Source organism: Sebastes fasciatus, chromosome 19, assembly GCF_043250625.1.
Source record: "Sebastes fasciatus isolate fSebFas1 chromosome 19, fSebFas1.pri, whole genome shotgun sequence".
Taxonomy (NCBI): Eukaryota; Metazoa; Chordata; class Actinopteri; order Perciformes; family Sebastidae; genus Sebastes; species Sebastes fasciatus.
Window position 1 is genome coordinate 13,544,217 of NC_133813.1, and position 27,804 is coordinate 13,572,020.

The window sequence follows — 27,804 nt, forward strand, 5'->3', positions numbered from 1 at the left end:
CGGCCTCTCATGCATCAGGTCACTCTCAAAGCCTGGACCTCAACCACACTGACCTTCGTCTGGTCCTCCAGACGGGCCTTTCAGGCCAAAGAGGGTGCAGTAATTTGTCTATTATTATTTCACACAAGAAGGGAATGAGAAGGAAAAGAAGAGTGATTCACTGAAGGAGACTTTACCACTGCGGACAAGATCATTAGTTTGACATTTTAGAACTGGGGCATGTTTGTTTTTTGGTAAACTCACCTCTAAATTCCCCCTGGCTTTCTTCAACACTCCGTGGGTTAGATACACTAGATTGGGGAAAGAAAAATAATTCACATCAAATGAAGCCACATATCCCAATTTATTTACACACCGGTAAACACAAGAGCTAAAACTGGTGATTATTTTCATTATTGACTAATCTGGAGATTATTTCCCCTACCCCTAGTATACAGTACAGTAACTGTCTAAGTAAAACAGATAAAAAAAGATAATCTTACGCTGATCAATGATGACTCGTTCCATTCCCTCCTTGAGGTGGTTGGTTGTTCGGAGGCGTTTAACGGCTCCACTCAGCATCCTCTCCTGCTGTGACAGCCTGCTCTTCAGTCTGGCTATCTCATTTTTCAGCAGCTCATCCTGATACGGAGGATAAAGAGATTAAGATTTGGTTGCATAGATACTTAATCGGATAGGGTAGATACAGTATATGTGTTTGTGTACGTCTACCTGCTGGTTGTTGCCGCCGTCCCCTCCTGTGTTACCGGCTGGCAAAGAGACTCTCCACACCAGTTTGAGCAGTCGACCAGCCTCCTCCAACACATGCTGCATGGTGTCCACGCTGCTGGACAAACTCTTCAGGTGCTGCTGTTCATTGACCTATGAAGATGGACAAATAATGGAAATAATTACCAGTATTAAAACCTTTGCATTTGTTTTATACACCACAAACTGCAACTGTAAACATCTTAAATATGATAGTTTGTCTGTACCTTGTTGTCAGAGCCCTGCTGTTTGAGTGTGTGCAGACTCTCCTGCAGTTGTGTGTCCATGCTGCGCGACAGCTTACGGCCGTCTGTGATCTGCTTGCGGAGGGCGTTGTAGTCCTCAATCAGACCCAAAATATGGCGGCCGTTGCGATTGGCCCACATCCGGTGGCCCGGCACCAGGCGGGAGGGAGCGCCGGAGACGCTTTCACCAGAGCTGCTGCTGAATGACCCACCGTCCACCTCTGAGTGAGCACGACGTTTCTCATCTGAAAAGATGTTTTGAAATACCGTCAGTCATTCTCTGAAATGCACAACACTGGATAACAATAAGGGATTTTATTTACGGATATAAATTAACATGGTGCCAATTCTGAGGAGGTTTTCTTACCGTGGAGGACACTGGTGTGTTTGTTGTGACTCTGAAATGAGTGACGGGCAGGGTCGCAGCCTTCACGACCTGGAGACCTGCCTCCTTCTTCTAAAACAAATGTAAAACCAACACTGACGTGACCTGACAGATACCTGTGTGTGTGTTTAAATGCATCTGTATAGCTGTCACAGGTGATTAGCATGTGAGACTGCGTTGTGTTTACCTGGAGAGGACAGCAGGTAGTTGATGTTGATGGTGTCGGAGCGGTTGGTTCCTCTGAGCAGCTGCTCCTCCAGTCTCTGTCGCAGTGCCGTGTTGGTCTGGATGCTCCTCTCCAGCTGCAGCCTCAGTTGTCTGATCTCCAGCAGCAGCTCGCTCAGGTCCAATGAGCCAGAGGACGGGACAGAGACGGGCTCCCGGGTCGCCTCGCTGGATTCTGCTAAGAGGAGGCATGAAGGAGAGGGAAACGCAATAGTCTCTCATTAGTGTTACAGGAAACCAACAGGAAACAGAAGCAAACTGAACCAGAATGTCATGTAGCATCCACAGATATGTCTATCTATCTCCATCTTCTATTTATTTATTATCATTGACTCTCAATCAAAATAATAATAAAAAAAAAAACTTAGTCATGTGGTGATGTCACCAAGTAACACATTTGCATAATACCTGCCTAGCGGCTAGTTTAGCAGCGGCTCAAACTGAGCGTTTCAGACAGAGGGTGAAAAAAAGTGCTGCAGCACAGCTGCTATGAGAAAAGCAAAGTGTTTTACATTACATTAATATAAAAAAAATGAAATTACCGTTGTGTTTGTGAGCTTCAGTCTTGATCTTTTCGTAAACCTGCAGCTCAACCCGAAGTGACTGCAGAAGATGCTGGGAGTCAGACAGCTGCTGCCTATGAAGCTTCACCTCACACTGCAACCTGGAAACACACACACACACACATACAAAAATACACACCAAATTCAATTAAGATTCATATTTATCTACTAAGAGGGAACAGAGAGGATCATCTTCTACATCCACATCTATAAACTGTAGTATAGTTTGCCATAAAAATGTCATAAAACGTTTTAAATATAGTATGATGTGTGATTAATGCTGTGTGTTTTATATTTCTATGATGTCCTTGTTTTATGATTATTTTATATGTCTTTGAGTTTCCAGAAAAGCGCTATATGAATAAAATGTATTATTATTAGTAGTAGCATAGTATGCCATGAAAAATATCCTATTATAGTATGCCATAAAAAATATATTATAGTATGCCATAAAAAAGATCATAGTATAACATGCCATAAAAATGTTTTTAAATATCATATTATAGTATGTGATAAAAATGCCATAGTATAATATGCAATAGATAAAATAGTCCTAAGAAATAAAAAACAAAAACGTAGTATAGTTACCATAAAAATTATCATATATAATGCCATAAAAATGTCCTAAGAAATAAAATATCATAGTATAGTATGCGATAGAAATATAGTATATTATGTCATAAAAAATTAAAACTATAGTATAGTATACCATAAAATATATCATTGTATAGTATACCATAAAAATATCATAGTAAATATGCCATAAAAAATATCATGGTATAATATGCCATAAAAATGTCATAAGAAATAAAATATAGTATAGTATGTGATAAAAAATAAGTATATTATTTCATAAAAAATTAAAAATATAGTATACTATACCATAAAATATATCATTGTATGGTATGCCATAAAAAATATCATAGTATAGTATGCGATAAAATAGTATAGTATAGTATGTCATAAAAAATAAAAACAGTAGTTACCATAAAAATGATCATATAGAATGCCATCAAAATGTCTTAAGAAATAAAATATCATAGTATAGTATGCGATAAAAATATAGTATATTAGGTCATAAAAAATATAGCATAGTATACCATAAAATATATCATTGTATGGTATGCCATAAAAATATCATAGTATAATATGCCATGAAAAATATCACAGTATAGTATTGTCACGGTCAAACCAGCTTTGCCTCAATAATGGTCTATCAATATTCACACAGCTCTCTAGGGGGAACTACAAAGCTAGTCAGTCGTGACGTATGAAGAAGGAGTGGGCTATTCGTTAGCATACCTGCTGCAGCGTGTACCTCTAGCTGTTCCAAGTTGCGAGACATAGACGATACACGACGAACTATTAACAAACTTGACGGCACAAAAATGTAAGGGGACGTTGTTCAGTAGTCAGTCTTCTCAGGATTGGCATTCAACTCTCACGACCGACCACACCACGCCAAAGTCCTCTGTGTGTAGCGTTACACTCGTTTTCCCGCGAGTTGTTCGAATCACTTCCTGCTCACCAACTAGGCCCGCCCATAAACCTCAACAGCCAATCGTAATAGCCCATCCTTATGACGTAACTTATGACAGACAGTTAGACCGTGACAGTATAGTATGTGATAAAAAATATCATAGTATAATATGCTATTAAAAATATCGTAGTATAGTATGCAATAAAAATATCACATTATAGTATGCCAAAAAAGTGTCATACAAATGTTTAAATATCAGTTTAGTATAAAATAAAAATTTCATAGTATAGTTTGCCATAAAAATGTCATAATTTATAAATTATTACATTATTATGTGATAAAAATATAGTAAAGTATGCCATAAAAAATATCATAGTATAGTATGCCATAAAAAAGATCATAGTATAATAGGCCATGAAGAGTATTGTAGTATAGTATGCCATAAAAAGATCACAGTATAGTATGACATAAAAATGTTGTACAAATGTTTAAATATCATAGTTTAGTATGAAATAAAAAAGATCATAGAATAGTTTGCCATAAAAATGTCAGAATTTTTTTAAATATCATACTATAGAATGCGATAAAATTATCGTAGTACAGTATGCCATAAAAATATCGTACAAATGTTTAAATATCATATTATAGTATGCGATAAAAATATCATAGTATAGTATGCCATGAAAAAGATCATAGTATATAATGTGCCATAAAAAATATCACAGTATAATATACAATAAAAATATCATAGTAGTGAATATAGTATCACAAAACCTCACACAGTAAAGAGACGAAGTAAGGAAAGGGAGAGGAGAAGTGATCTGACAGTAAACTAGACTCCAGGTTTCAGGTGTCAGCCTCGCTCATCTGTGTCAGTAGGACCCGGGGCAAGAGGTCACATACCATAATAATGCATGCGTGTTCAAAGATGAGCCTACAAATGACGGACTATCATGTTTCTGAGTCGTACTGCTAGTATAGAATAATGGTAATAGTAATGACTCTTTAGAATGGTAATTAGCAACCTTGTGTAGTTTCAGGTTGCATGAAGGAGAGTAGTAATGATAGTGTGCGTGTACTGCGAGTGGTAGTGAGTGTTACCTGTGTGTGTGTGTGTACGTGCGTGCGTGTGTGTGTGTACCTGTGCAGCTCCTCCTTGCTGTAGTGCACTGACTCCTGCAGCTGGGAGTTTTCCTGGCTGCTGTGCTCCAGCCTCTCCTGCAGTCGGCTGTTTTCTTGCCTCATAGCTTCACAGTCCCTCCTGCTCTGCTCCAGTTTGGCCGTCCGCCTGGCCAGAGTCTCCCGTAGCTTCTCGTTCTCCTTCTGTTTGTCTGGAGGAAGTAAACATATTTTTAAGTTACTGTTGAGCACTGTAACTGTGCATGTGTCTTTTTCATATGATGGCCATTCTCATGCTCTATTATGTCTCATAAATTGTTGCAATAATTTTTGGGTTGATACCATTTGTTACACAGATTTAAGGCTAAATGTAACCATTTTTTACCACTCGAGAATTGATAAAAATGATCAATAATCCCACCAAAATACCACATCAAGACACCAAGACCTTGAGGAACACCATAGAAAAAGCTATGCCGTTATTTGGGATCAAAAACTTTTGACATTTGGAGATTTCTGCAAGAATTGCATTTTTCGGTGATTGAATGGCGAGCACTTCCGTTGTGTAAACTGCTCAGAAACCCCCTTATTGTCAATCTACCCAGGAAAGCTATCCATCCTCTGAATGCTCTAGGTCTGTAGTTTGTGGCTGTAAAGTTTCATGAGGCTGTGATTATCCTAGAGGTCACTACAGGTCATTTTATTAAAACAACAACAACTACAATGAAATGGCTACTATGGGGACTAACATCATCACACATGAATACAGTTGGGCTCATTGGATCCACAGGAGTCTCAGCTTTACAGTGATACCCAATTTATGTAATTCAAGACTGTTTAGGGACCCCATTATGCAGAAATATTCAAACACACCATTTTAGAATAGGAGACAATAACAAATTTGTACTGCATTCAAAAAGCTACATGGTTGTTTTTTGCCCCAAACTTCATGTGATTATCATAAAGTAGGCATGTCTCTAAAGGGGAGACTCGTGGGTACCTGGTTGGTACCAATGGATTCCTTAGGCTTTCTAGTTTCATTTGATACCAGCGTCTTCACTCTAGCTGGCAGGACAAACTGGCAAATGGGTATTGGGAAAAGTATTTTCTCTCTACGTCTACTGGTAAGGAGTGTATGAATTCCTGATTATAGGTTAAAGTGAGCTTGAATGAAAGTGTGTTTTTTACCTCTAGAGCCCAGGCTGAGCTGTTCCTTCAGGACTTGGTTTTGTCCCCAGAGGAATCGCACCTCATTGGCCAGCTGACCCTGCTCCTCGCTGCCATGGATGAAGATGTTGGTGGCTGCTGAACATAGGCACATACACACTTGTCACTCAACAACAAATAAATACTTTCACTAAAGGAGAGTATTTTTCTTTGCCGATGATTTCATGTATGTACCTGGGTCTTTCTCCACCTCCGCTAGTCTCTTCTCCAGCTGTTCCCTGAGACGGTCGTTGGTACGGATGCTCTCCTCCAGGCGGTGCCGCAAAGCACGGATCTCCTGCAGATGTTCTGCCAGCAAGTCTGACAGACACAAACACGTGCACAAAGCTAAATTAAAGCGGAACTTTAAGGAGATTTAGTATTGCACTTAAAAACATAAAACATAAACTGCATTTACAAGAGACAGATGAAAAGGGAATCGTCAAAATATCCTGACTTTTAGTTCTCAGCATGGGTCAAAACTACAAAAAAAACTAGACCCTACATTTACTATAAAGCAACTTGATAACCTCTATTATTAAACCCTCCCAGCATGGTAAATCACCATATCTTTCAAACACCACACCCCAAGTTTGTAAGACAGACTTCCTGGTAAAAGTTCGTATTCTCCAGCCCAGAAAAAACATAACCCTAATGATGTCGTAGTGATGTCATCATGATTATTATTCTCCAGACTTTGAGAAGCTCCTCCAGAGCCAAAAAGACAAAATTCAACCGTTTTCATGTGCTGAAAACCCATTATGAGTAAACTGAACTATTATTGTAAAATCGGTGGAGTGTCTCAAATTCCCCAAATTGTTGCTGAACAATGAGATTAAGAGAGCATTTCGCTGTCTAAACTTGACCTTCACCATTGATGTGTAAAGTGTCTTATAAAATGAACTAGCTAACATGATGATCAACCTACCTACTCCCCATGTTTACCTGAATTCATCGTGCGAGGCTGTTCGGCAGCATTCTTCTGTGAGCCGATGTCTCTGTCTCCTTTATGAGACTGAGTCTGAGGCCCTGATCCGTCCTGGTCCTGGTTGTGGCTTTGGTCCTGGTCCTGATGGTGGGAGCTGGTTTGGGCCATAATTGAGAGATGCAGGTCCAGTTCACTGCGCAGGGTGACGTTGAGGTCCTCGGTGCCCCTCAGCTGATCCTGTAGTCGCCCGTTCTCCCTCTGCAGGCCCTGCAGTCTGCTGGCAGCGTCCCTGTGAGGAGACACACCGTCCTCCTGAGCTCCTCCTACAGGAGGAACAGCCGCTCCTGTCCAATCAGAGGGGTGTCGCTGGCCTAAACATGTACAGGGAGAGAACAATGGGTAAATACAATAATAATAGATATAAAATAGATATCCTTTATTTTTTTGTGGTCTAAAGGGCTTTTTTTTTTTTACATCATCATTTTGTGTGAAAAACCTTTCTGTTACCACTCATCACTCATTATTAAATCCATAATTTAATACTTGGCCATATTCCACCTTCTACAGTTGGAGTTGGTAAACCAAAATGTCATCCACTTCTATATCCTCCACGCTACGAGTAGCAACAGAACAAGATGAACCACTGAAACGCAAGTAAAGTGTTTGGCAACGCTACAGTGTTGTAGCAGTAAGAGAGATGTGAGTTTAGGTCTACAGGCCCCTCTGCAGGACCTCTCACATAACCACATGCTTCACTTGTCTCCGTAATCGCCTTCACTGTCTCTTTTCCCGAGGGAAACACAATTTGAAGATTGAACCGGATAGGTGCCACTGAATAATGCAACTTTAAATGGAGGTGGATTGAAACTGGACACCTGCTCTGTCCTTGGCCGGCGTGCTTTGTCCTGCGGGACGCCTCACTGCAACAGAATGGATCTGAGTGGAAAATAAGTGCCATTACAGGCTGGGACTAGACTGGCCGGGACTCAGGTAATCTCAATGATATACCAAAATATATTTTTTTTAATTTGGTCTAAAATAACCAAAAAAAACAGTCTAGTATCTGGCTTTTATTAAGACTATGTTTAAAGGATAACTTCGGTATTTTTCAACCTGGACCCTATTTATTTTCTCACGTTTTTGTGTCTAAGTGACTAATGAGGAAAACAATTTTTGAAATTGGTTCAGTGTTGAGGGAGAAAGCTGCAGATGGCAGCCGCTAAACAGGCTTTAATGCAATCATTTGGGCAACCTTGCACCTTCATTTTTTGCCAATGACAGGCTCAGATTGTTAATATAAGTATCTGACAACATTATGGAAAGGACCCTACAGAGAAATGAAACGCTTTTCTTCTGCGTTTTTCATTGTGTCATGTGAAGAGACAACGCTGGAAACGTGAGTGAGTGGAGAGAGGAGTGCCACGGGACACCCGTGTTGTCAGAATTTGTTGTGTTGGAGTACAGAAAGCGTAGCTTAGTGTTCTCTAAAAGATTTTCAAAGTCATTGCTGAATATTTAGATGATTACGACAATGTGGATGCGACGTGAGATTTCAGAGGGAGACTTCTCCGAGCGAGACACACAATAACAGACAGACCGGATCAAGTGAAAGGTAAGAAAAATGTCTTATTTCTCTATAATGTTGTCAGACACTGATAATAACAATCTGAACCTGTCAGGGGCAAAAACAAGAACTTTTAGCTAACATAAACTGACGGTGACAGGTTGCCCCAAATTACTTTACAGCTCATTTAGCGGCTGGCGGCGGCAGCGTTGTCCCTCAATATTGGACCAATTTCAAAAAGTGTTGTCCCCATTGATCACTTAGGCACAAAAAAAATGGGAAAATAGGGTCTGGGTTGAAAAGTACCAAAGTATTAAGTAGTAAATCTGCAGCTTATATGAACCTATCTTTGTGCTTAGGGCGGCACAGTGGTGCAGTGGCTAGCACTGTCGCTTCACAGCAAGAGGTTCAAACGCAGCTTGGGGCCCTTCTGTGTGGAGTTTGCATGTTCTCCCTGTGTTAGTGTGGGTTTTCTCATGGTTCTCCGGTTTCCTCCCACAGTCCAAAGACATGCAGGTTAGGTTCATTGTTTGTAAATTGTTAACTCTAAATGTCCTGTAGGTGTGAATGTGAGTGTGAATGGTTGTCTGTCTCTATGTGGCAGCCCTGTGATAGTCTGGCGACCTGTTCAGGGTGTACCTCGCCTTCGCCCAATGTCAGCTGGGATCGGCTCCAGTCCCCCCCACGACCCTGAATAGGATAAGCGGTTACAGATAATGGATGGATGGATCTTTGTGCTTACCGTGGGCTCGATTGCCACTCTGTGTGGTCGAGCTGCTGTGGCAGGAGGAGGCGGTCCTGTCTGAGTGGTACATATCAGAGTGAGAGCTCTGGTGGCTGCTGGGACTTTGGACTCTGCATTGGCTCTGCAGGCTCTGGATCAGACGGTTCTTCTCCTGCAGCTCTTTCGCCAATCTGGAAGGGGAAGGAGGAGGAGGAGGAGAAGGAGGAGGAGGAGGAGGAGGAGGAGGAGGAGGAGGAGGAGGAGGGGAATTAGTCATGTTTGTCACTTGGTTTCCCAGACGACGTAACAGCTGCATTTTATCCATCACATCATCTCGCTGGGCGTTGGAGAGCAAAACAATTTAAAACAGGGAAGATTTGTACACTGCAAAAGGAACAGCACCCAAAAAAGAGGCACAACTTAAGACAGAAGATGTCAAAAAGATGTCACTTGCAACTTTCAGCAGAAACACACAGCTGGAAAATACAAAAGAGGAGTTCACAACAAACGTCATGCTATCTGTCTGGATCAAACCCGCTCACAGGTCCAGCTGCTCCGTGGTGCATTCAGCCAGCGTGAGGTTTTGCTGGACGAGGAGGCTGACGTGCTGCTGCAGCAGCTCTCTCTCGCCCTCTAGCTCCAGACGCAGATTATCTATCTCCTGCTGGATTCTAGCCGGGCTGTCAGGAAGATCTCTCATGCTCTCCTCATAGGACAGCAGTGACTGTGATCCCTGCTGAAGCTCCCCAACACTGCCCACATCAGTAATAATATAGATTAACATCTGTCACTATGAGCAACTTTCATTTCTAATCTAAAGATTTAAGAGTGCTGTTGGAAAATTCAAATGTTCATGTCATCATGTAACATCAGGGAAAGTCAATAGTCGTGTTTCCATTCAACTGTCAAGCAAATAGTAAATGCAAAAAGAAATGCAAATTAGGCGTGTTTCCATCAACTGGTTTGGAGGGAATAAACTCGGCTACAGCGTACTTTAGTTTAGAGGCTACACATGGCTGTAATCCTCCAGTAAACAGAGTAGAAGTAGAGGTTGCGAACTGGAAACAAAACAAGTCGGCTTGGCCACGCATCTAACCATCTACGAGAGAAAAATGGAGAGGGATCTTCAGGGATTTGTTTCATTTGGGCAAGTTTTAATTTCATGTCAGCGAGTATTGGCCATGTGTCATGTTGTCCGGAGACGAAGACAAGCATTCACCCATTATGGGAATTTCCGAGAAGACCACGACCTCGGAAACAGCTGATACAAAAGTGTGTTCAAAGGGTTAAACTGTACATATATACTCATATTAGTATTTTATGCAAAGCTTAATTGGCTTTCTGGATGTTCATGACATAGATGGGTGAACATGACATGACATGTGGTGTTAGTGTGTGTGTGTGTGTGTGTGTGTGTGTGTGTGCCCCTCTAATTTCTCAGAGACACCGGCGACCCAGTTAGGGGGCAGTGTAACCTTAATGTTTTGGCTGTCATAGAAAAAATTAGGTCAACAACAGGACGCTATTCAAAACCAACAACACACGCACAGCCCGGGGTCATAAGGCAATTGGCTGGGTGAAGGTGGGGGGAGGTCTTTAAAAGGGGCATGAGACAAAACACCAAGACAGCACAGCTAACGACCCTCAAATAAATAGTAACATGTACGATATGACCTAAAAAAACACAGAACCAGTCAAGAGAAAGACACAAAACTTTTAAAATAAGTCTTGTCAAATTTAAAACGTGCTTACTCAGAACACACAACTGATGACAAACTAACTCATAAGCGTAGTTCCCAAAATGTCAAACTATTCCCTTTAAGCATGTCATTAAAGCATCATGACAAGTATCCCTGTTATCTAACATTAAGATGGATTGGATGTTTCTAAATATTACAGATTACTTGTTTTCCACCACGAATAAACATGCTCCAAATTGAGTACAAGCAAATTAATCAAAACATTAAAGGGATAGTTTGGGTGTTTTGAAGTGGGGTTGTATGAGGTACTTATCCATAGTCAGTGTATTATCTACAGTAGATGAAGGTCAGCGTGCCACCAGTTTGTAGAAGCAGACAGATGTTACCGCACGTAACCAAAGCAATGTACTGCTGTGGACAGAGCCGGCAGAAAAACTTAATTTTTGCCACCTTAAAGAGAGGCGCACCTAAAAAAAACCAATATCTGTGTAAGTCTATATTTAGAATATTTTCATCGCTTTACCTTGTTGTCAGACAGCCCTTTCTGACGGGGAACTGAACTGAAAGTGAATCTTGTCTATGCTTATTCAAAGCCAGCCAGATTCCTTTGACAAAAACACTATTGAAAAGTTAAATATTCTAAATATGTAATATTTAGCGTACACTCAAACAGATATAGATTTTTTTAGGTGGGCCTTTCTTTCTTTTTGGTGGCTAAAATACATTTAGATACTGGCCCCGACCACAGCAGTTCATTGCTTTGCTCCAGTGTCGATAACTCCTGTCTGCTTCTCCAAACTGGGGGCGTGCCGACCGTCATCTACTCTAAGTAATACACTGACCTCACTCAAAAACACCAGAACTATCCCATTAAAGACATAGCAAGTGCAGTGTGAGAGTTTGAGACGCACCTGCGAGACAGTTCCAGGGCCACCACGTCCTCATTATCCAGACGAGACTCCAGACGAGACTCTCCTAGCAGACAGAAGAAGAAGATGCTGTCAAGGACCTGTCTGTAAAAATCAGTTACGGATGACTGCTCTTTTGTGTTCATCTCTCTCTGCTGGTGGTTAGTGCTTTCTCTTTGTTAAAGCATCGAGACATTTCTGCACAATAGAGGAGTACTGTTTTCATACGACTCAAACTTAGTACCTGCCTTTAATATTATTAAATGTTCAGATTAAGTATCAAGTTAGAGAGCCTATTTTCATTGTGTTGGCTGGAGATTTGGCACAGTGCTGTATCATAAATCAAATATCAAAACAGTGTCTGTGCAGTGTGGTTCTGATAAGCAGTATTTCTCAAAACACAACAGATGCAATTAGCAGCGGCTACCTTTGTCCAGCCATCCCTCCAGTCTGTCCAGAATGCTCAGGCTCTTGTCTAGCTGCTCTTTGACCGCCTCCCCCATGTAGTAGTCGACTTCGCCGGCTTGCAGCAGCTCCTTGAAGGCCTTGCTCAGCTCATCCAGCTGCCGGCGCTGCAGGGCTCCCAGCCTGGGGCTCTCCTTGATCTGCTGCCTCAGTTGTGACAGCTCCCTGGCCTGCGACTGCACCAGGGAGTCCAGTCTGTGGAGACGACAGAATGAGGGCAAGCGTGAGTCAAGATTTAATTTTCAAAATGACTGTGCAGCTTTCATTCACTCGAAGTAAAATTGTATAATATTGATAATACACTGAGAAAGACTATAGACCTGGCAGGTGATGTAGAGCGGCTGCGGCTCTGCTGCAACTGTTCATTCATGCTTCTGTTCAGTGTCCTTTCTCTTTCCAGTTCCATATTCAGACAGATGGTTTTATCCTTCATCGTCTGGTTCTCCCCCTCATTTTTCTCCCTTAGCTGCCCACTTCTGTAGCTCCTATCCTGGCTGTGGTCCTCTCGCTGTGTCCCTTCTTGATCCCTGACGGTTGAGGGATCAGAGGTGTTGGCAACTAGGTCACTGGAGAGAGAGCTCCTGTGCAGAAGACTTTGCATTTGGAGGATGAGTTTGGTCTGGTTTTCCAGCTGGACCTTCAGCTCTCTGACTTGTCCCTGAAGCTGCAGAGGGTCCTTAGAAACACCGTACTCGTCATAGACCTGCAGGCTCTTCAGACTGACCTGAAAACAGACAGGAAACGGTTAATAAAATTATTTTTGGGTTGCACAATTATCATTCTTCGTTCTTGTAACATTATTGCCGTGTAGAGCTAGTTAGCCCTCGTATTTACAAGTATGATAAAGAAAAATGTAAGATCAGACTGTTCTAACATAACCTTGCTTGAGTGCTTAGCTTAAATACTTGTTTCTATTTTCAAACGGTATGTTTTCACTTTTAACTCGGGCTGTCGTGTTAACGCAAATTAGTTTTAATGCCCCTAATTTCTTTAACGCATTAACGCAATGGGATGGGGAAGGGGATTAGCGTAAATTAGTTGAATACCTTGGCTGAGCTGAGAGCTGGGGAACTAGGGTACGGGGTGCTGGAGGTTGAGTCCAGGTTCTCAGTGGAGGAGAAGGTGGCCTGCTCGTGTTGGTAAGGCAGGCTAGAGACGCTGCAACTAGGGATCGCACCAGCCTCTAGATCTGGCAACACAATGGACACAGACACAATCAACTAGGGGACAGAAAAACATTGCAAGTTGTGGAAAACGAACGGTGAGGAAATAAATCATTTGAGATACAGCTGGACTGTGAAATAAGACAAGAAACAAAAGTGAAAGGTTAATGAGTGCTCGAAAGACATTCCCAAACTTCAGAGTGGAAACATGCAAGAGTTTGTCAATGTAAAATATTGACAGCCCATTCAGATTTGGGAATAGTGCAGACCAGAGAAATACCAAATTCAAACCAGTAGTAGAGAGTGTGGTTATGAGACCCAAACAGAAAACTTTTCTCGAGATAAGAGACAGAGTGTTACGGTTGCCTTTGTTCATTCCTCATGCAGACAGTGAGAGAATCTATCCACATTTGAGATTAGTGTCCACTCAGCAGACAGACATGCAATGTCTGTCTAAAAGCCGTCTACCTGTGCTACTGCTCTCTTCCCTATCGTTCTCACTCTTGCCACTGGTTTCGTAACCCAGGTCCTGCAAATCCACCTGCACGCCTTTGTCATCCTGCTCCAGAGCTGGCATTGGAGGCAATATATGTTGGGTTAGGAAGAAATCATTGTCATCATAAATAACATGTCTCTCTCCTTCATGGTGTTCATGATCAACTTGGATTAGCATAAACTTTACACATACATGTCTTTGCACAATCACAAAATGATTACAAATTTGAATTTGTTCATGCACAATTCAAATAATTGACGCAAACAGCTCAGCATGTGTTATCTTACCTCTATGTGCAGTTTCAGGGGAGGTAAGAGCAGTGGCCAGTTTCTCCTCCAGGCTTTTACATGCTTTCTTTTTCTCCCTCAGTGCTTTATGGAGAGTCTCCAGTTGGACCTGAACACTCGGCGGTAATCCCTTAACATCCTGCGGCGTCCTGTGGACGTCGCTCTCCTCTCTACGGCCCCTCTCTTCTTGTAGGGAAGCCTTCAGTTCAGAGATCCTCTGACAGTGATCACTGAAGGCCTTGTAGAGGCGGCAGAGGTTGTTATGGAGCTCTTGGTGGAGCTGTCCCTTTGTTCCAGGTGAAGCAGTGGGCTGATTGCCGCTGGATTTGGTGGTTGGTTGGGTGGGTTCTCCCAGCTCCTTCCTCTCTTGCAGGGCTCTCTGAAGTTTGTCTAAATTCATCTGCAGGTCAGAGCTGATCTGTGATGATCTACCAGAAGCCAAGGAGCTGGTGTTTGTACAGTGTGCTGCCAGAGAGGCAACGGCAGACTCGGCTGCAGTAAGGCAATTCATCAGAACTTTGGTCAACTCCTGATTTAAACTGACGTTATCAGAACTTCCCATTCCCCACTGATGCTCCTTTGACTCCTTTTCCTTAAGTGCTGCTATCTGCGTCGAACATTTACCATTCTGGTCACTGTTGCAGCCATGTCGAGCGGCAGCATCTGCAGCTCTCAGTTTTTCCTGCAGCTCTGCATTGAGCCTATTCTGCTGCCATAGTGCCTCCTGCAAAGAGTCTGAGTGGCGTTGCAACTCCTGCATAGAGTCCTCTGTGCCTCCAGAAATACCTCTTGGGCTCTGTCTATTTGAAGATGCGTTCACCTGCTGCAAGGCCGTCTCTATCTTCAAACACAAACCACTGATTTCTGGAATCTTTTCTTGGCTGTCAGTGGAGGTGATGGCGTTCTCTGCCATGTTCAGAAGCTCTATAAGCTGGTTGTTGAGCTCCTCTTTCTCCTGTAGGGCTTTTTGCAGCTCCATGCATCTGCTGTAAAGGGCAGAATCTGAACCCACTGAGCCAGAACCTGTACACGGACTGGTGTGTGACCCAAATCCTCCCTGGCTGTCCAGACTGCAGGCAGTCAGGTAAGCAATGGTGGATTCTGCAGCCTGTAAGGCCTCCACATACTGGCGATTGAGCCGCTCCTTTTCCTGGAGTTGAGCGTGGAGCTCTTCCCAATCAGCCAGCTGCTCACTTAGCTTGTTGATCAGGGACTCTTTCTCCTGACACTCCTGGTGGAGAAGCTCCAGCTGAATGAAATGAGCAGTGTCGTCCTGGTTGTGATCCAGAGTTGGTCCGGTTTCAGAGCCCTTGTCCGACCCTGCTGGACCGCCGGTACGATGTGCATATCTGAGCGTGGAAGAGGGGGAAGTGCTGTGCTGGGGTGACATGGGGGAGTCCGAGTCTGCATTCAGTTGCTGGTCAGAACCATATACACCATCCAAATGAAGGTGCAGAAGTGCATCAGTTTTGAGATGGTCAGAGCTCACAGACTGCCTGCTGCTGCTAGCCTCCACTCTCAGCCTCACAGGGACCGGGAGGCGAGATTTGGCACCATCCTATAATTGACACAACAGATTGGAACAGATATTCAAAACACTGACAATTACCTCGGGTTCACACAGGCCGCAAAAGTGCAACGATTTTTGGAGAAGCGCTGCCCGCATCCTTTCGGTGCCTATGTCAATCAATTTGGCTGTTCACGTAGGGCGCGACGAGCCATGGAGCTCTGTGGCCGACTCGTGATCTGGTCTATTTTCTCTGCGTGCCGCGAGCGAATCTTGCAAGATAACAAACTGACAATCTACTATAAATGATATAAATGATATATTATATGTGATATAAATGATCTGATTCTGATAAGATGATAAAATATGCATTCTTGCTGTTCTCCCAGAGTTTTGATTCCTCTGATTCCCTCCCAGTCCCTCCACCCAATCACATTTCAAAATCCATCTACAAAATTTATTAGAAATAGCCGAGTGTTACTGCTGTTTGTGATCGTGGGTTTTAAATTAGGTACTTATTCCACATGTTATTATTCCAGAGAGCAAGAAAGATGCCTATGTGAACCCGGGGTTAGACTTCTTGCAGAAAGCAATGTAGGGTTTCTTTACACTCAATACAAAACTTACCCCATGCCTTGCAACATTCTGCTTTGCACTCTTGCTGTGTGACTGGCCTTCAGTTTGTGGACCCTCCATCCCCTCTGTGGTGCTGGCAATTAGCTCAGTGGTGACAGGGGTCTCCTCGTTAGAGTTCTTCTCTCCCTTTTCCTTCAACAGATTGATGACCTTAGGTGGACCTTTTGAGCCGGCCTGCAGTGTTTCCAAACTCTTTCTTAATTCGGCCTGTCCATCGCTGCTGTTCCCTGAGGCGTCTGTGCTCTCTTTCTCTTTACACTCAGTCGATTTTTGTTCTTTCAGGAGACCCCGCAGCTCCACATTTTCTGATCGAAGTCTGAGCAGCTCCTCTCTGCAAAAAGGGAAATTTGATTAGTTTACTGTTAAAGCAACCGACTTTTACAAGGGAAAATAAGGAGCAGGATCTGGACACTGCTGAAAAAAAAAGACCAACCTAAGGTGCGAGACTGACGTGGCCCCACAATGAGTCAGCAGGGATTTAAGTGCCGTTCCATCTGTTTTCCTCTGCCTAGAATCTCTCTCTCCAGTGTCCAAGGTGTCGTTGCCAGACTGAGCATGCTCTCTACTCTGGCCAAGGCCACTGTCCAAACTCATATCTCCCAACAGCTTTCCAGACACCATCTAAAAAAAGGACAGTTTAGAAATATTGGTTAAAGTTACTTGAAAAAGTTACAATTTCAAAAGCTCTTCATTTAATAAACAATCATCTATTCATACCTGTCCTAGTGTGATGTCTGTCTGACTCTCTTTATCCTGACCAGAGGGATGCGTCCTGTTACTGTGAGCCACAGGATGCACCTCCTGCGTCTTCTCAAGCTGCTAGAGCAATGGAATGGGAGGCGAGTATATGACACACATGGCTCGGTAAAAGAAAACTTAATGAGGGAACAGAATCCATAAAACACTGCACAGCAACAGCAGAATGGTATGACGTGTCTAATGTGGCATGGTGAAGAGAGAGCATTTCATGGGACACACAGAGATAAAAAAAACAAAACAGGGACTGATTAGGAAAGGTGAAGGAGAAGAACAGGATCTTCTACTACAGACAAGAAACACAGAGACATTAGTAACAGGCTAGACAGAGCAAAGGTTAAGATGTAGGTTCAAAAGTTAGAAAGGAGCTAATACAGGTGGGTGTTAGACAATGACTCAGACATGATTCATCTAGTATTTCTGGACAAACATTTGCTGATAGATGATAGAAAGGGGCCCGTTATTGTAAGATTTAGGAAATAAACTTTGACGCTGCAGCTTCAAATACAACTTCCTCCATTTGCAGCTGTCTTTTGTGGCCTCTAACCTGTTTCAAGGGGCTACTGCTGGCCACGTCTTTGTCTTCGTTGTCGTAAGCGTCATGGTCCGACTTCTCCAAGAATGACAGCCGGTTCTGCAGCTCGTTGTTTAAAGTCTGCAGACTGCTGACACAATCCTGCAGCTCCCGCACCTAAGGCCCAGACGGACTCATTTTAACCATTTGATTTTCTTCCTGTTTTACGTATTTTGGTGACATGATTGTAAAGGTATTGGAAAGGTAGATGTAATCATTTCCAAAATTCACAACATATTTTTGTCTAATGAAATATCCATATTTGTTGGCGTTTAGAAGTATGTAATACTCTTATCAACATGGGAGTATGCAAATAGGCTTGCCTTGTGCAAATGTATGTATATATTTATTATTAGAAATTAATTATATTTGATATATATTATACAAAAATATTGTCCAGGAACCCTCACAGGTACTGCATTTAGTATAAAAAATATAGTCAAATTATAACATGGCAAACTGCAGCCCAACAGGCAACAACAGCTGTCAGTGTGTCAGTGTGCTGACTTGACTATGACTTGCCCCAAACTGCATGTGATTATCATAAAGTGGGCATGTCTGTAAAGGGGACTCGTGGGTACCCATAGAACCCATTTTCATTCACATATCTGGAGGTCAGAGGTCAAGGGGACAAAATTTAGCGTAGGTTTGGAGTGTTATTTAGCCTCCTTTGTGAGAAGCTAGTATGCTATTAGGTTTTCTAGTTTCATATGATGTCAGTATCTTCACTCTAGCTTTAAAACTGAGCCCGCTACAACCTAAAAATTGTAAGTTGCGTTAATGCGTGAAAGAAATCAGTGGCGTTAAAATGAATTTACATTAACGCGTTATTATTGCGTAATTATAATAATATAGCTTTTTAGCGAGGAAAATCGGTTGGGAACCACTGCATTACAGAGACAATGCTTTTGCCCAAACAGTTTATTTAGTTTGAAAAGGAATTCACCTTCTGTCTGAGCTCCTGGTCAGAGAGTAGAGACAAGCTGTCATCTTGCCCCTCCCCCACACAGATACTCATGTAGGAAGTCTGATCTCCAATGAAGCTCAAAGTGTCACCTGAAAAACAGCAGAGTCACATGTAACAAAAAGACTCCCATCTGCCAAAACTGTGAAATAAAAGTGGATTTTTCTTTCTACGCTTACCGGCATCGTTGGTCCCACCAACCCCTCCTCCACGGTTCTGTATGGCTCCTAAGCGAGCCTGCAGAGAGGCATTCCAGCGCTGAGCGTCTTCAAGCTGGTGTCTCATGCTCTCCAGTTCTTTAGGATCGATCAGGTCCAAACCTGAACACATACACAGAGGATTACCCACAGCTATGTCTCTGATGTGACAGGAAAGTACATTTCTGCGTAGGCAAGTGCTCTACTGGCAGAATGTTCACAATGATTCACATGCTGCATCATTAGTAGTTAAGACTTTGTGTGACCTTATGTGAAAGAGGTCATTAAGATACTGTATTTTCACACCTATAAAAAACACTGACGTCATGTATGCATATGCACCAGATTTTATACAGGATGACATGCAGCTCTGGAGAAAAATAAAAGACTAAATTGAAATTTAAAATTCATAGTTTATATATGTATCGGTGCAAATCTAACTTTTAGTAGTAGTAATACTAAATTTAATGCAAATTCCAACAAAAAAAAAAAACATTCACATAAAGCATTTATTTTCAGAAAGTAAAAACTGGTACAAATCCCCAAAATTTTACTTATACAGTATCTATGTTTTATTAATGTAAACTAAACCAGCTAATATTCTTGGTTGAAAAAAACTTTTTTTTATAATGCATTTGATGCATCTTGGTATGCTTGTTCAATTCATATATAGAGTAAGTTGAATAAGGTAAGCTAGTGGTGGAATTTAACAAAAAGCTGCAGTGTGTAAAGAGAAGTCTGCAGCCACAGAAAAATACATATAAAAATATATATATATAAATGTAACCACCATGTTTGTTGTGTGTGTTTGTCTACATGTGGCATGTATGCACTGTATATTATAAAGACTATATAACCAAAACAAGAAATGTGGAAATGCACTCAGTGGTAATTACTGTAGCTACATCTATCTTGTATTCAGTGTGAATATGAGCCATGGGCCTGTTACTTACAGATGACCTATTTATACACCTGGCTCTCTGCAGACGGGGGCGGGGGATGAGCATGCACTGGACAAACACACACATGCATGTGGACAGATGCCAAAGTAATTTGGCTTAGATGACTACCGTACAGTGACACTTTTTATCAGTCTCAAGGCTGTGCCCTGATGTGACTAAATTACATTAACTATGTGATGTCGTAAGATATCTTTTTTATTATTAGGATCTATTTCAGGGGAGCCCCTCTGCAGTAGGACACCCTGTGATTCTATAGCAGTATAACAACCTTTATTACCTTTCGTAACATTGTTATATAATGACATGCTTATGCAATGAAACTAAGGCATGTGACAGATGGTTGGATGGATAAGCGGTGTTAGAGAGGTGATGCAAGCAACAGACAACCAAGGTTTTAATGGGAAAGTGAAAACAAGCAGACAGCATGTTAAAAGTGAAAGACAGGAAGACCTGCCAACAGCAGCCTTTATTGACTTTTTTTTTTTTTTTAAATAAAAGGACAAACGGAGAAACAGTGTGGAGCCATTACATTTAAGAGTGACAGAGAAAACAGGTAGCAACTCTACTATAGACAGAACATGCAGATGAGGAGGTGATGATGAAGAACAGTGAACATAAAATGCACAAAGATGATGAGTGGAGGGACCAGGTGTGCATGCCGAATAAAGTGACAGATAAAGAAGAGGAGATGTGAGCTTGTCAGCAGGAGATATTATTAGAGTAAACAGTGGACAGAGAAGACAGGTGTGTTTGTATGTTTCCCCAAGGATCTATGGATTTATGTCTCCCTGAGCTATAGTTTCCTAACACTTCTAACAACTTAAACGAAGGGCTGTCAATCGATTAAAATATTTAATCGCGATCAATCAATCTCAAATTAATTGCACATTTTTATCTGTTCAAAATGTAGCTTAAAGGGGAGATTTGTCAAGTATTTAATACTCTAATTTACGTGGGAGTGGGCAAATATGCTTGCTTTATGCAAATGTATGCATATATTTATTACTGGAAATCAATTAACAACACAAAACAATGACAAATAATAAAGTGGGCTGTAAAGGGGAGACTCGTGGGTACCCATTGAACCCATTTTCATTCACATATCTTTGGGTCAGAGGTCAAGAGACGTTTGGAGAAGTTTGGAGCATTATTTAGCCTCCTTTGCGACGACCTAGTATGACATTTTCATATGATGCCAGTATCTCCGCTCTATCTTTAAAACTGAGCCCGCTACGTCCTAAAAATCATAAGATGCGTTAATGTGTGAAAGAAATTAGTGGCGTTAAAACTAATTTGTGGTAACGCGTTATCGCATTGACTTTGACAACCCTACTTAAATGATAAACATGCTCTTTCCTTTCATGGTTTTTCTTTGTTTCTTATCTTTCATTCAGTTCCCCTCGTCATTTACCACCCAGTGTGTTTGCACTGCACCTTCTCTGAGTTTGGCTCTGTGCATCTCTCTCTCCAAGTCGTCCCTTAGCTCCTCGTTAGTTTTGATGTTCCCCTCTAGCTGCTGCCTGAGCAGCTGCACTGCTGTCAGCTCCAGCTGCAGAGCGTGGAGACGCTGGGCGCTGCAAAACACACAGAGTAAGGTTTATTCATGGAATTAATTAATTAATTAAGCTACTCAGAATAATCTATTCATTTTCACTAATTGCAATGATTGTATTGTAACAGTGACCATTGTCCCTACCTGTCCTGCTCCTTTACAGTCCTGACCAGGCTGGAGTAGAGCTGCTGTTCGGCTCTCAGTGCTCTGTTCAGAGCATCATGCTCCTGTTGCAAGGCTATAAGGTTGGGCAGAGCCTTGAGGGAGACAGAAATGAAAGGGCAGTGGTCTTAATGTCAGAGCATTATGTGTAAAATATTATTTTTACTAGTAGAAATGCGTTTAGTTTACTTCTTGCTGGCTATCTCCACCAATCACGGTTCTCTCTCTCTGAGGGAGCCCCGGGAGTGATCTCTCCATGCTGGAGCCAATGACCTGATCCTGGGTGTGATCGGCCCGACTGTCCCTTCTCTGACCGAGGCGCTGGTGGAGAACCTGCTCACAGACATAAACAAAACATGAGAACTGCTAGACGAGAGGCTGTGGAGTTTAAATGCAATCAGAAGAAAAGCTCCTTATCCAAAGCTGCTGTGTGTTTCATCGAGTGACAGGAGTTTGACTGTGTGAATGGGGGAACTCTTACATCGATAATCTCATCCTTGGTCTTTAGAGTGGCACTCAGAGACTCAATATTAGCAGCCTGACCTTCACTGCGACCCTCCAGCTCGGATAGCAACGACTGTAGCTCTGCCAAAGAAATCTGGACATGGAGAAAATAAAGTAAAGCACCGGCAAACAGTTAGCAAGTGTCCCGATTATGGACAAAGTAAAATGCTTATAACCGACTGACCTTTAGTTCATTCTCCCTCTTCAGTGCTTTATTCAGTGCCTCGGTTTCCTGTGCTAGCTCCTTCTTCAGGACGACAACAGTCTTCTTAGAGAGCAGAATGTTCTCCACATTATCCTCACTGTTCCTCCTGGACAGCTCAGCTTCAGAGCAGACAAAATAGAATCAAATGTAGGACAGACAATGTGCGTCGACTGTCATCTACTGTAAGTAATACACCTACTATGGAGAAGTACCTGATACAATCTCACTTCAAAACACCTGAACTATCCCTTTAAAGCTCTAAAGGCCTCACCTTCCTTCTCGTCCAACTCCTCCTGCATGATTTGGATAGTTTGTCTGAGCTCCAACACGTGATGTGGCCCCTCCTTCTGCCTCATCTCTGCCAGAAACTGGTCCCTCTCCTGACCACGCTGCAGAAGCTTCTACACATTTACAAAGATGACAAGTTAGCATACCCAGTACAGCATGTACAACTGATACCTTAAACTTTGTCAAAATAAGCCACCAAGTCATTTGAAGTCAGATAGGAGGATATGAGTATAATCCTCCCCGGGAGATTTGATTTCCTCTCCTTGTTAGTCTTGTAAGTCAAGCACATTTTACGGCTGAGTGACTGTGTTGTATCCCAGAGGAACTTACGTTGATGACGCTGTCTTTTTCAGCAAGCAGGGCTCGGAGCTCTGCAGTCTCTAAATAACCCTCCTGGGCTGTTGTGGAGCTTTGCTTCTCAGCAGTGGCAAGCTGCTGCTGTCTGTCAGACAGCTGCTTTCTCAGCTCCTGAATCTCCTGGGTGCGCTCAGACAGCATGCGGTTGTGGTGCTCTGCAGACTCCTGGAGAGATGAAAGAACAGATGAAAGTAATGAGAGTTAGTGATGTTTGACCACATCCTGTGCATACGAATGGCTCATTGTATGTCTGTTTAATGTGTAAATTCACTTTTCTAAAAGTGTAAAGAATTTGTAATTCCTTTTAATTTGCTGCACAAATCACCAGCTGTCCTCGAACCAAAGAAATTCTCAGTAGACTAATAAATAATAATAAATAATAAATGATGCATACCCTGCATGAAATGTTGTAATTCATTTTAAAAATATATTTTAATCCATATGTTCACAATTAATTCCCTCATTTCCTTTATTCAAAATTACTACTTACTAGTCTATTCTCATTACTATTCTGTTTTATTTGCTATACTTTAACACTATTTGTTGCTACAACGCACAAAGTTTCCCTGCGGTAATCCCTGAAACCATTGAAAATGTTTTCATAGTTAAATGTTGACCTTGATGAGCTGGTCCTTGCTGCTGATTGTAGCCAGCAGTCCTTCCACAGCACTCTCATTGTCAGAAACCAGCCTTTCCCTGGCCTTCATAGCCTCAGCCAACATAGCCTCTGTGACCTTTAACCTCTGGCCCATCTGTTCAGCAAGGTCACGTGCATGAGTCTGCGACTGGCTCAGCAGTGATTCGGCCATTTCCTACAAACAAAGGTTGACAAAGTTAGAAAAATAAAACTACCTCAGAAGTATCGAAGGATAAAGTGTTTGTTTATGTAAAATTCCTGGGTCAGAATACAACTAACCTCCATATCCTTTGTCTTGCCCTCCAGGGAGAGCTGTAGCTGGCTGATGATGGAGTCCTTCTCCCTCAGTGATCTGTTCAGGTTATCTTCTACATCTTGCTTGGCTCTCTGCAGGTTCTTTAGTGTGTTTGCAAGATGCTGCAGCTCCACATCCTTCTCCTTGATCAGACAGTCAAAACTCTGGTAGGAGAGGAAAGAGCAGAAAGATGCATCGGATTGAAGTATGACCTCCCAAAAAACAATTTCCTTACTGATTACTGGAAAAGGCAAAAATCTGGCCTCAGTTTCTGATCATTTTTTAAATTGTATTTATTTATTTAATTAATATATATTTTAATTATTATTATTATTAGTAGTAGTAGTAGTAGTATTTTATTCATTTACTTTTTTTTTCCTATGCTATTTATCAATTTTCTATTTCCTTTATCTCTCAACTTACTTTTTCTGTTACTATTAAGGTGTACAGTATTATAGATATTCTTTCTGTATTGTCTATAATTTTAACTTTATTTATCCATAATTTAGAATACATTTTCTGTGGTTGACTGTGGTTGCTTGCGTGTTTGTTTTTTGTGTGAGTAGATGGATGTGTTGTTGAGTGTTGTACAGTTACTGTTTAATTCATTATTGATAATCAATTAAAAAGACCTTTGAAGAAAAAAACATTGCTTCTTACGTTGATGGTTTCCTCGTTGTGAGAGAGCAAGTTACTGAGCCTTTCCAGGTCTCTCTCCTTCTCCCTTAGAGACAGCTGCAGCTGGTGGATCTCATTGTCTTTCTCCTCAATGGCAGCAAACTTCTCATCCAGCGCTTGCTGTGGGAGAGCAAACAGAATGATGTCAGAATCAAATTATACTCTTTTGTGGTAAGAAGATTACACAGAAGGAACGCTCACCTCCAGAGCCTTCTCCTTTTCCTTCAGCCTTTGCCGCAGCTTGGAAAGCACATTATCGTTTCCTCCTGGACTTTTGCTTTGCTCAAAGTCTCTGACCATGTTTATGTACTCCTGATGAACACAGAAAAAACACTTTATAATAACCATCATTTATACATTTTAATTAACTATCCATTTACCATTTATAAATGAGGGTTATTTTGGTGGAATCTGTCTGTAAATGAATGGTAAATGGACTTGCATTTATATAACGCTTTTCTAGTCTGCTGACCACTCAAAGCGCTTTACACTATATGTCAGCATTCACCCATTCACACACTGATAGCAGAGGCTGTCATGTAAGGTGCCAACTTTGCCCATCAGGATCTAATGTAAATACTCATTCAAACACCAATGGCTATGCCTTTGGGAGCAATTTGGGGTTAAGTGTCTTGCTCAAGGACACACCTGCTCTACCCTCTGAGCCACAGCCGCCCACATTATATTATCAATGTTGTTGCGTCACCTGTAGCTGCTGCTCTTTGTCGGCCAGAGTGGATGTGAGCCGCTGGATGGTGACCTCATGGGACTGCACTTTTCTTTTGGTTTGATCCAGCAGCTCCAGGTACTGCTGCTCCAGAGCGCTCTCCCTGTCGCCAATCTCACCACTCAGCTTTTTGTGCTGATTGTGCAGATCCTGAAGGGGGAAGTGATAATACTGTCACACAAAATCCCATATTTTGAATGGTGACAGATAACAGAAAAGAGGATTTAAAATGCCCGATGGCTTGGTTCTGGAGACAATAATACAGTTTTATTAAAAAGATATTTACTAGACAACCGGTGTCTTACATTCAGGGCCTTGTCTCCCTTCTTCTTCTGCTGTTGCACGTCCTCCAGTTCCACCTCCAGCTGGTCCTTCGCCTGCTGCAAGTCAGCCAGCTCTTGCTCCTTCCTGTCCAAGCCGCGCTGGAGCTTCTGGGCTTCAAGCACCTTGGCATGGTGTTCCCCCTGGAGTTGGGCCAGCTCGGTTTGCTTTGTCATTAATAGATTTTGGTGCTCCTCTACTCCCTGGGGGATATATGCAAGAAATGTTTGTCTTTACACATGCTGCAACATGTCAATGAGATGGAGATTAAAAGTACTTCACTTTTCTGCTTCTTTAACATTCTATGAGTTACTGACATCTTAATATAATGTGTGAATGCACGGGCACACACAGAACAAGGAGCCATTAACATTATCATATAGAGTCAATGGTTGGCTCGCTATAAAAAGTGCAGGACTTGCCTGGTATTTCTGCAGTTGTGCTTTATGTGCTGCCTCTCTGGCCTTGGCCAAAGCATCGTCCCTGTCCTCAATCTCATGACACAGCTCTGCAATCTGTGCAAACAAGAATAAGACAGACAGGTTGGTTGCTAGATCATTGCATAATACAGAGCAGTGAGAGCAAATACAGGTGAAGTCTTGTCACCGTTAACAACAACTGCTATGACCCCCGTAATGAATAAAATGTGTTAATAATAGTATGGACCTTACCTCTTTTTCCTTTTCTTTGAAGACCTGAGTGAGCCCCTGGATTGTTTTGTCTCGCTTTAGAGCATTTTTCTTCTCAGAGTTGAGTTCATTCTCCTTCTCCTCCAGCTTCCCTAACAGGGTCTGTTTGCACAAAGAAGTGATCTCACACAAAGAAACCTCTCAATCTAATTAAAAAAAAATGTAATAGAGTAAAATGACGTCTCCGTGTACCTTGATTTGATTCTGGGTATCCTCCAGTGTTATGGTCAGGTTGTCATTGGTGCTCTTTGCCTGGGTGAGCTCTTCACTCAGCTGCTTATTGCAGGACTCCACTCGCCGTACCTCACTCTGTAAATCCACATAAAAGGGGAAAGGGAAACTGGATAAATACCAGCAATGCTAAGCTATAGCGTTTTGCCCAGCTGGGATTACTGAAAAGAACTACCTTAACTCTGACAGGAGTGTATTTATCATCAAATTCCTCTGTAAGATCATGCAGAGACTTCAAATCTGCCTCTCTGTGTTTGCGCTTGGCTCCGGGGTTGAGAGAGACAGTATTTAACCTCTTCAGGATGGGGATGTGGCTCCCTGCAGGGGCAGAGACTTGCTGCTTGGAGATGCAGCGCAGGAGCTGGATCAGGTCGGAGATCACAGAAGGCTGACTTGAGGTAGTGCGGAGCAGCGCTTTGGCCTGAACCTTTCCTCCTGGCTCATCAGTGGCACCATGTCTGGCGACTATAACCCTGGGCTCTCTGAGTTTTCGTTTTGGTGGAGGGTCTGGAGGGGTGTCTGAGGAAAAGTCTCTATTGAGGGACTGCATGGATGTGGAGCGATCTTTGATTCCAGGTCTAGGAAGTATGCCCTTACGCTGGACCAGGTCAAGGTACATGCTCTGCGAACGGTTACGTGTGCCTCGGAGACCAAAGCTCTTCATAAAGCCATCGAGCCCCGCCACTGATCCCAGCCTGCTGCCCCTGAGGCTTGAGCGCCCTGGAAACGCCCCTTTACTAGCAATTCGATCCAGACTCACACACCTTGTCATGCGACTCTCAACGTGACCACTTCCACTCTCCCTGAACAGCTGTCCATCAGAGGCCAGTCGACACACAGCCTCATCATCAGGACTGCCAAGCCCGGAGGACCTGAGTGAAGTCTTGCTGCTGGTGCTCGCCACGTAACTCTTGTACAGGCTCTGGTTGTTTTTGTTGTAGATGTGGATGATGCACTGGATGAGGTGGTCTTTCTCCGCCTGCACCTTCTGGATCCGACTGTTGTGTTCCTCCTCTAGCTTGCCGATGTTAACATCACACTGCACCACCTTCTCCAACTGGAACACACACTTCCCACAGAGGAACTCTCCACGACCATCGCGAGTCACCTCCCAGCCCAGCACATGGGACAAGATGACTTGTAGCTTCCTCTGTGCTGATGAGCTGAAGATCCAGCGACACTGGCTTCCCACCAGACGAACGCCACATATACGACACGGGTCCCTCATGGCGCCTTAGATCTTAAGATTCCAGATTCATCCACTTAGAATGAGTCCAAAAAGCATCTCACCGACGCACAAACTGTCCAGTGACCTAATGGTCATCGGCCTGCCAACAGTGAAATAGCCATCTATCAT

The 27,804-nt window shown here is 42.6% G+C and overlaps 1 protein-coding gene across 13 annotated transcripts in view; it reads right to left on the reverse strand.

Moving 5' to 3' along the window:
- cdk5rap2 (CDK5 regulatory subunit associated protein 2) overlaps positions 1-27,804 on the reverse strand; it is a 41,766-nt gene that overhangs the window by 1,508 nt on the left and 12,454 nt on the right. For 3 of the 13 annotated variants that reach the window (XM_074616800.1, XM_074616807.1, XM_074616808.1), the window contains exons 10-50: positions 26,409-26,525; positions 26,199-26,318; positions 25,950-26,042; positions 25,512-25,730; positions 25,186-25,356; positions 24,681-24,791; positions 24,462-24,599; positions 23,786-23,965; positions 23,487-23,681; positions 22,843-23,034; positions 22,496-22,625; positions 22,204-22,343; positions 21,997-22,113; positions 21,705-21,848; positions 21,498-21,610; positions 21,236-21,375; positions 18,822-18,962; positions 18,625-18,734; positions 17,652-17,795; positions 17,066-17,167; positions 16,782-16,969; positions 16,340-16,679; positions 14,206-15,763; positions 13,891-13,992; positions 13,306-13,448; positions 12,580-12,983; positions 12,222-12,454; positions 11,798-11,861; positions 9,205-9,377; positions 6,916-7,269; positions 6,166-6,291; positions 5,953-6,069; positions 4,787-4,976; positions 2,145-2,266; positions 1,565-1,780; positions 1,360-1,449; positions 975-1,237; positions 712-861; positions 483-621; positions 244-290; positions 54-108 (exon numbers count right to left, since the gene is read on the reverse strand). In XM_074616800.1, coding sequence (XP_074472901.1) covers positions 54-108; positions 244-290; positions 483-621; positions 712-861; positions 975-1,237; positions 1,360-1,449; positions 1,565-1,780; positions 2,145-2,266; positions 4,787-4,976; positions 5,953-6,069; positions 6,166-6,291; positions 6,916-7,269; positions 9,205-9,377; positions 11,798-11,861; positions 12,222-12,454; positions 12,580-12,983; positions 13,306-13,448; positions 13,891-13,992; positions 14,206-15,763; positions 16,340-16,679; positions 16,782-16,969; positions 17,066-17,167; positions 17,652-17,795; positions 18,625-18,734; positions 18,822-18,962; positions 21,236-21,375; positions 21,498-21,610; positions 21,705-21,848; positions 21,997-22,113; positions 22,204-22,343; positions 22,496-22,625; positions 22,843-23,034; positions 23,487-23,681; positions 23,786-23,965; positions 24,462-24,599; positions 24,681-24,791; positions 25,186-25,356; positions 25,512-25,730; positions 25,950-26,042; positions 26,199-26,318; positions 26,409-26,525 — 7,891 coding nt within the window. Of the gene's footprint in view, positions 1-53; positions 109-243; positions 291-482; positions 622-711; positions 862-974; positions 1,238-1,359; positions 1,450-1,564; positions 1,781-2,144; positions 2,267-4,786; positions 4,977-5,952; positions 6,070-6,165; positions 6,292-6,915; positions 7,270-9,204; positions 9,378-11,797; positions 11,862-12,221; positions 12,455-12,579; positions 12,984-13,305; positions 13,449-13,890; positions 13,993-14,205; positions 15,764-16,339; positions 16,680-16,781; positions 16,970-17,065; positions 17,168-17,651; positions 17,796-18,624; positions 18,735-18,821; positions 18,963-21,235; positions 21,376-21,497; positions 21,611-21,704; positions 21,849-21,996; positions 22,114-22,203; positions 22,344-22,495; positions 22,626-22,842; positions 23,035-23,486; positions 23,682-23,785; positions 23,966-24,461; positions 24,600-24,680; positions 24,792-25,185; positions 25,357-25,511; positions 25,731-25,945; positions 26,043-26,198; positions 26,319-26,408; positions 26,526-27,804 lie in introns of all 13 variants that reach the window. The other 10 variants (XM_074616803.1, XM_074616809.1, XM_074616804.1 and 7 more) reach the window with 9 other exon arrangements.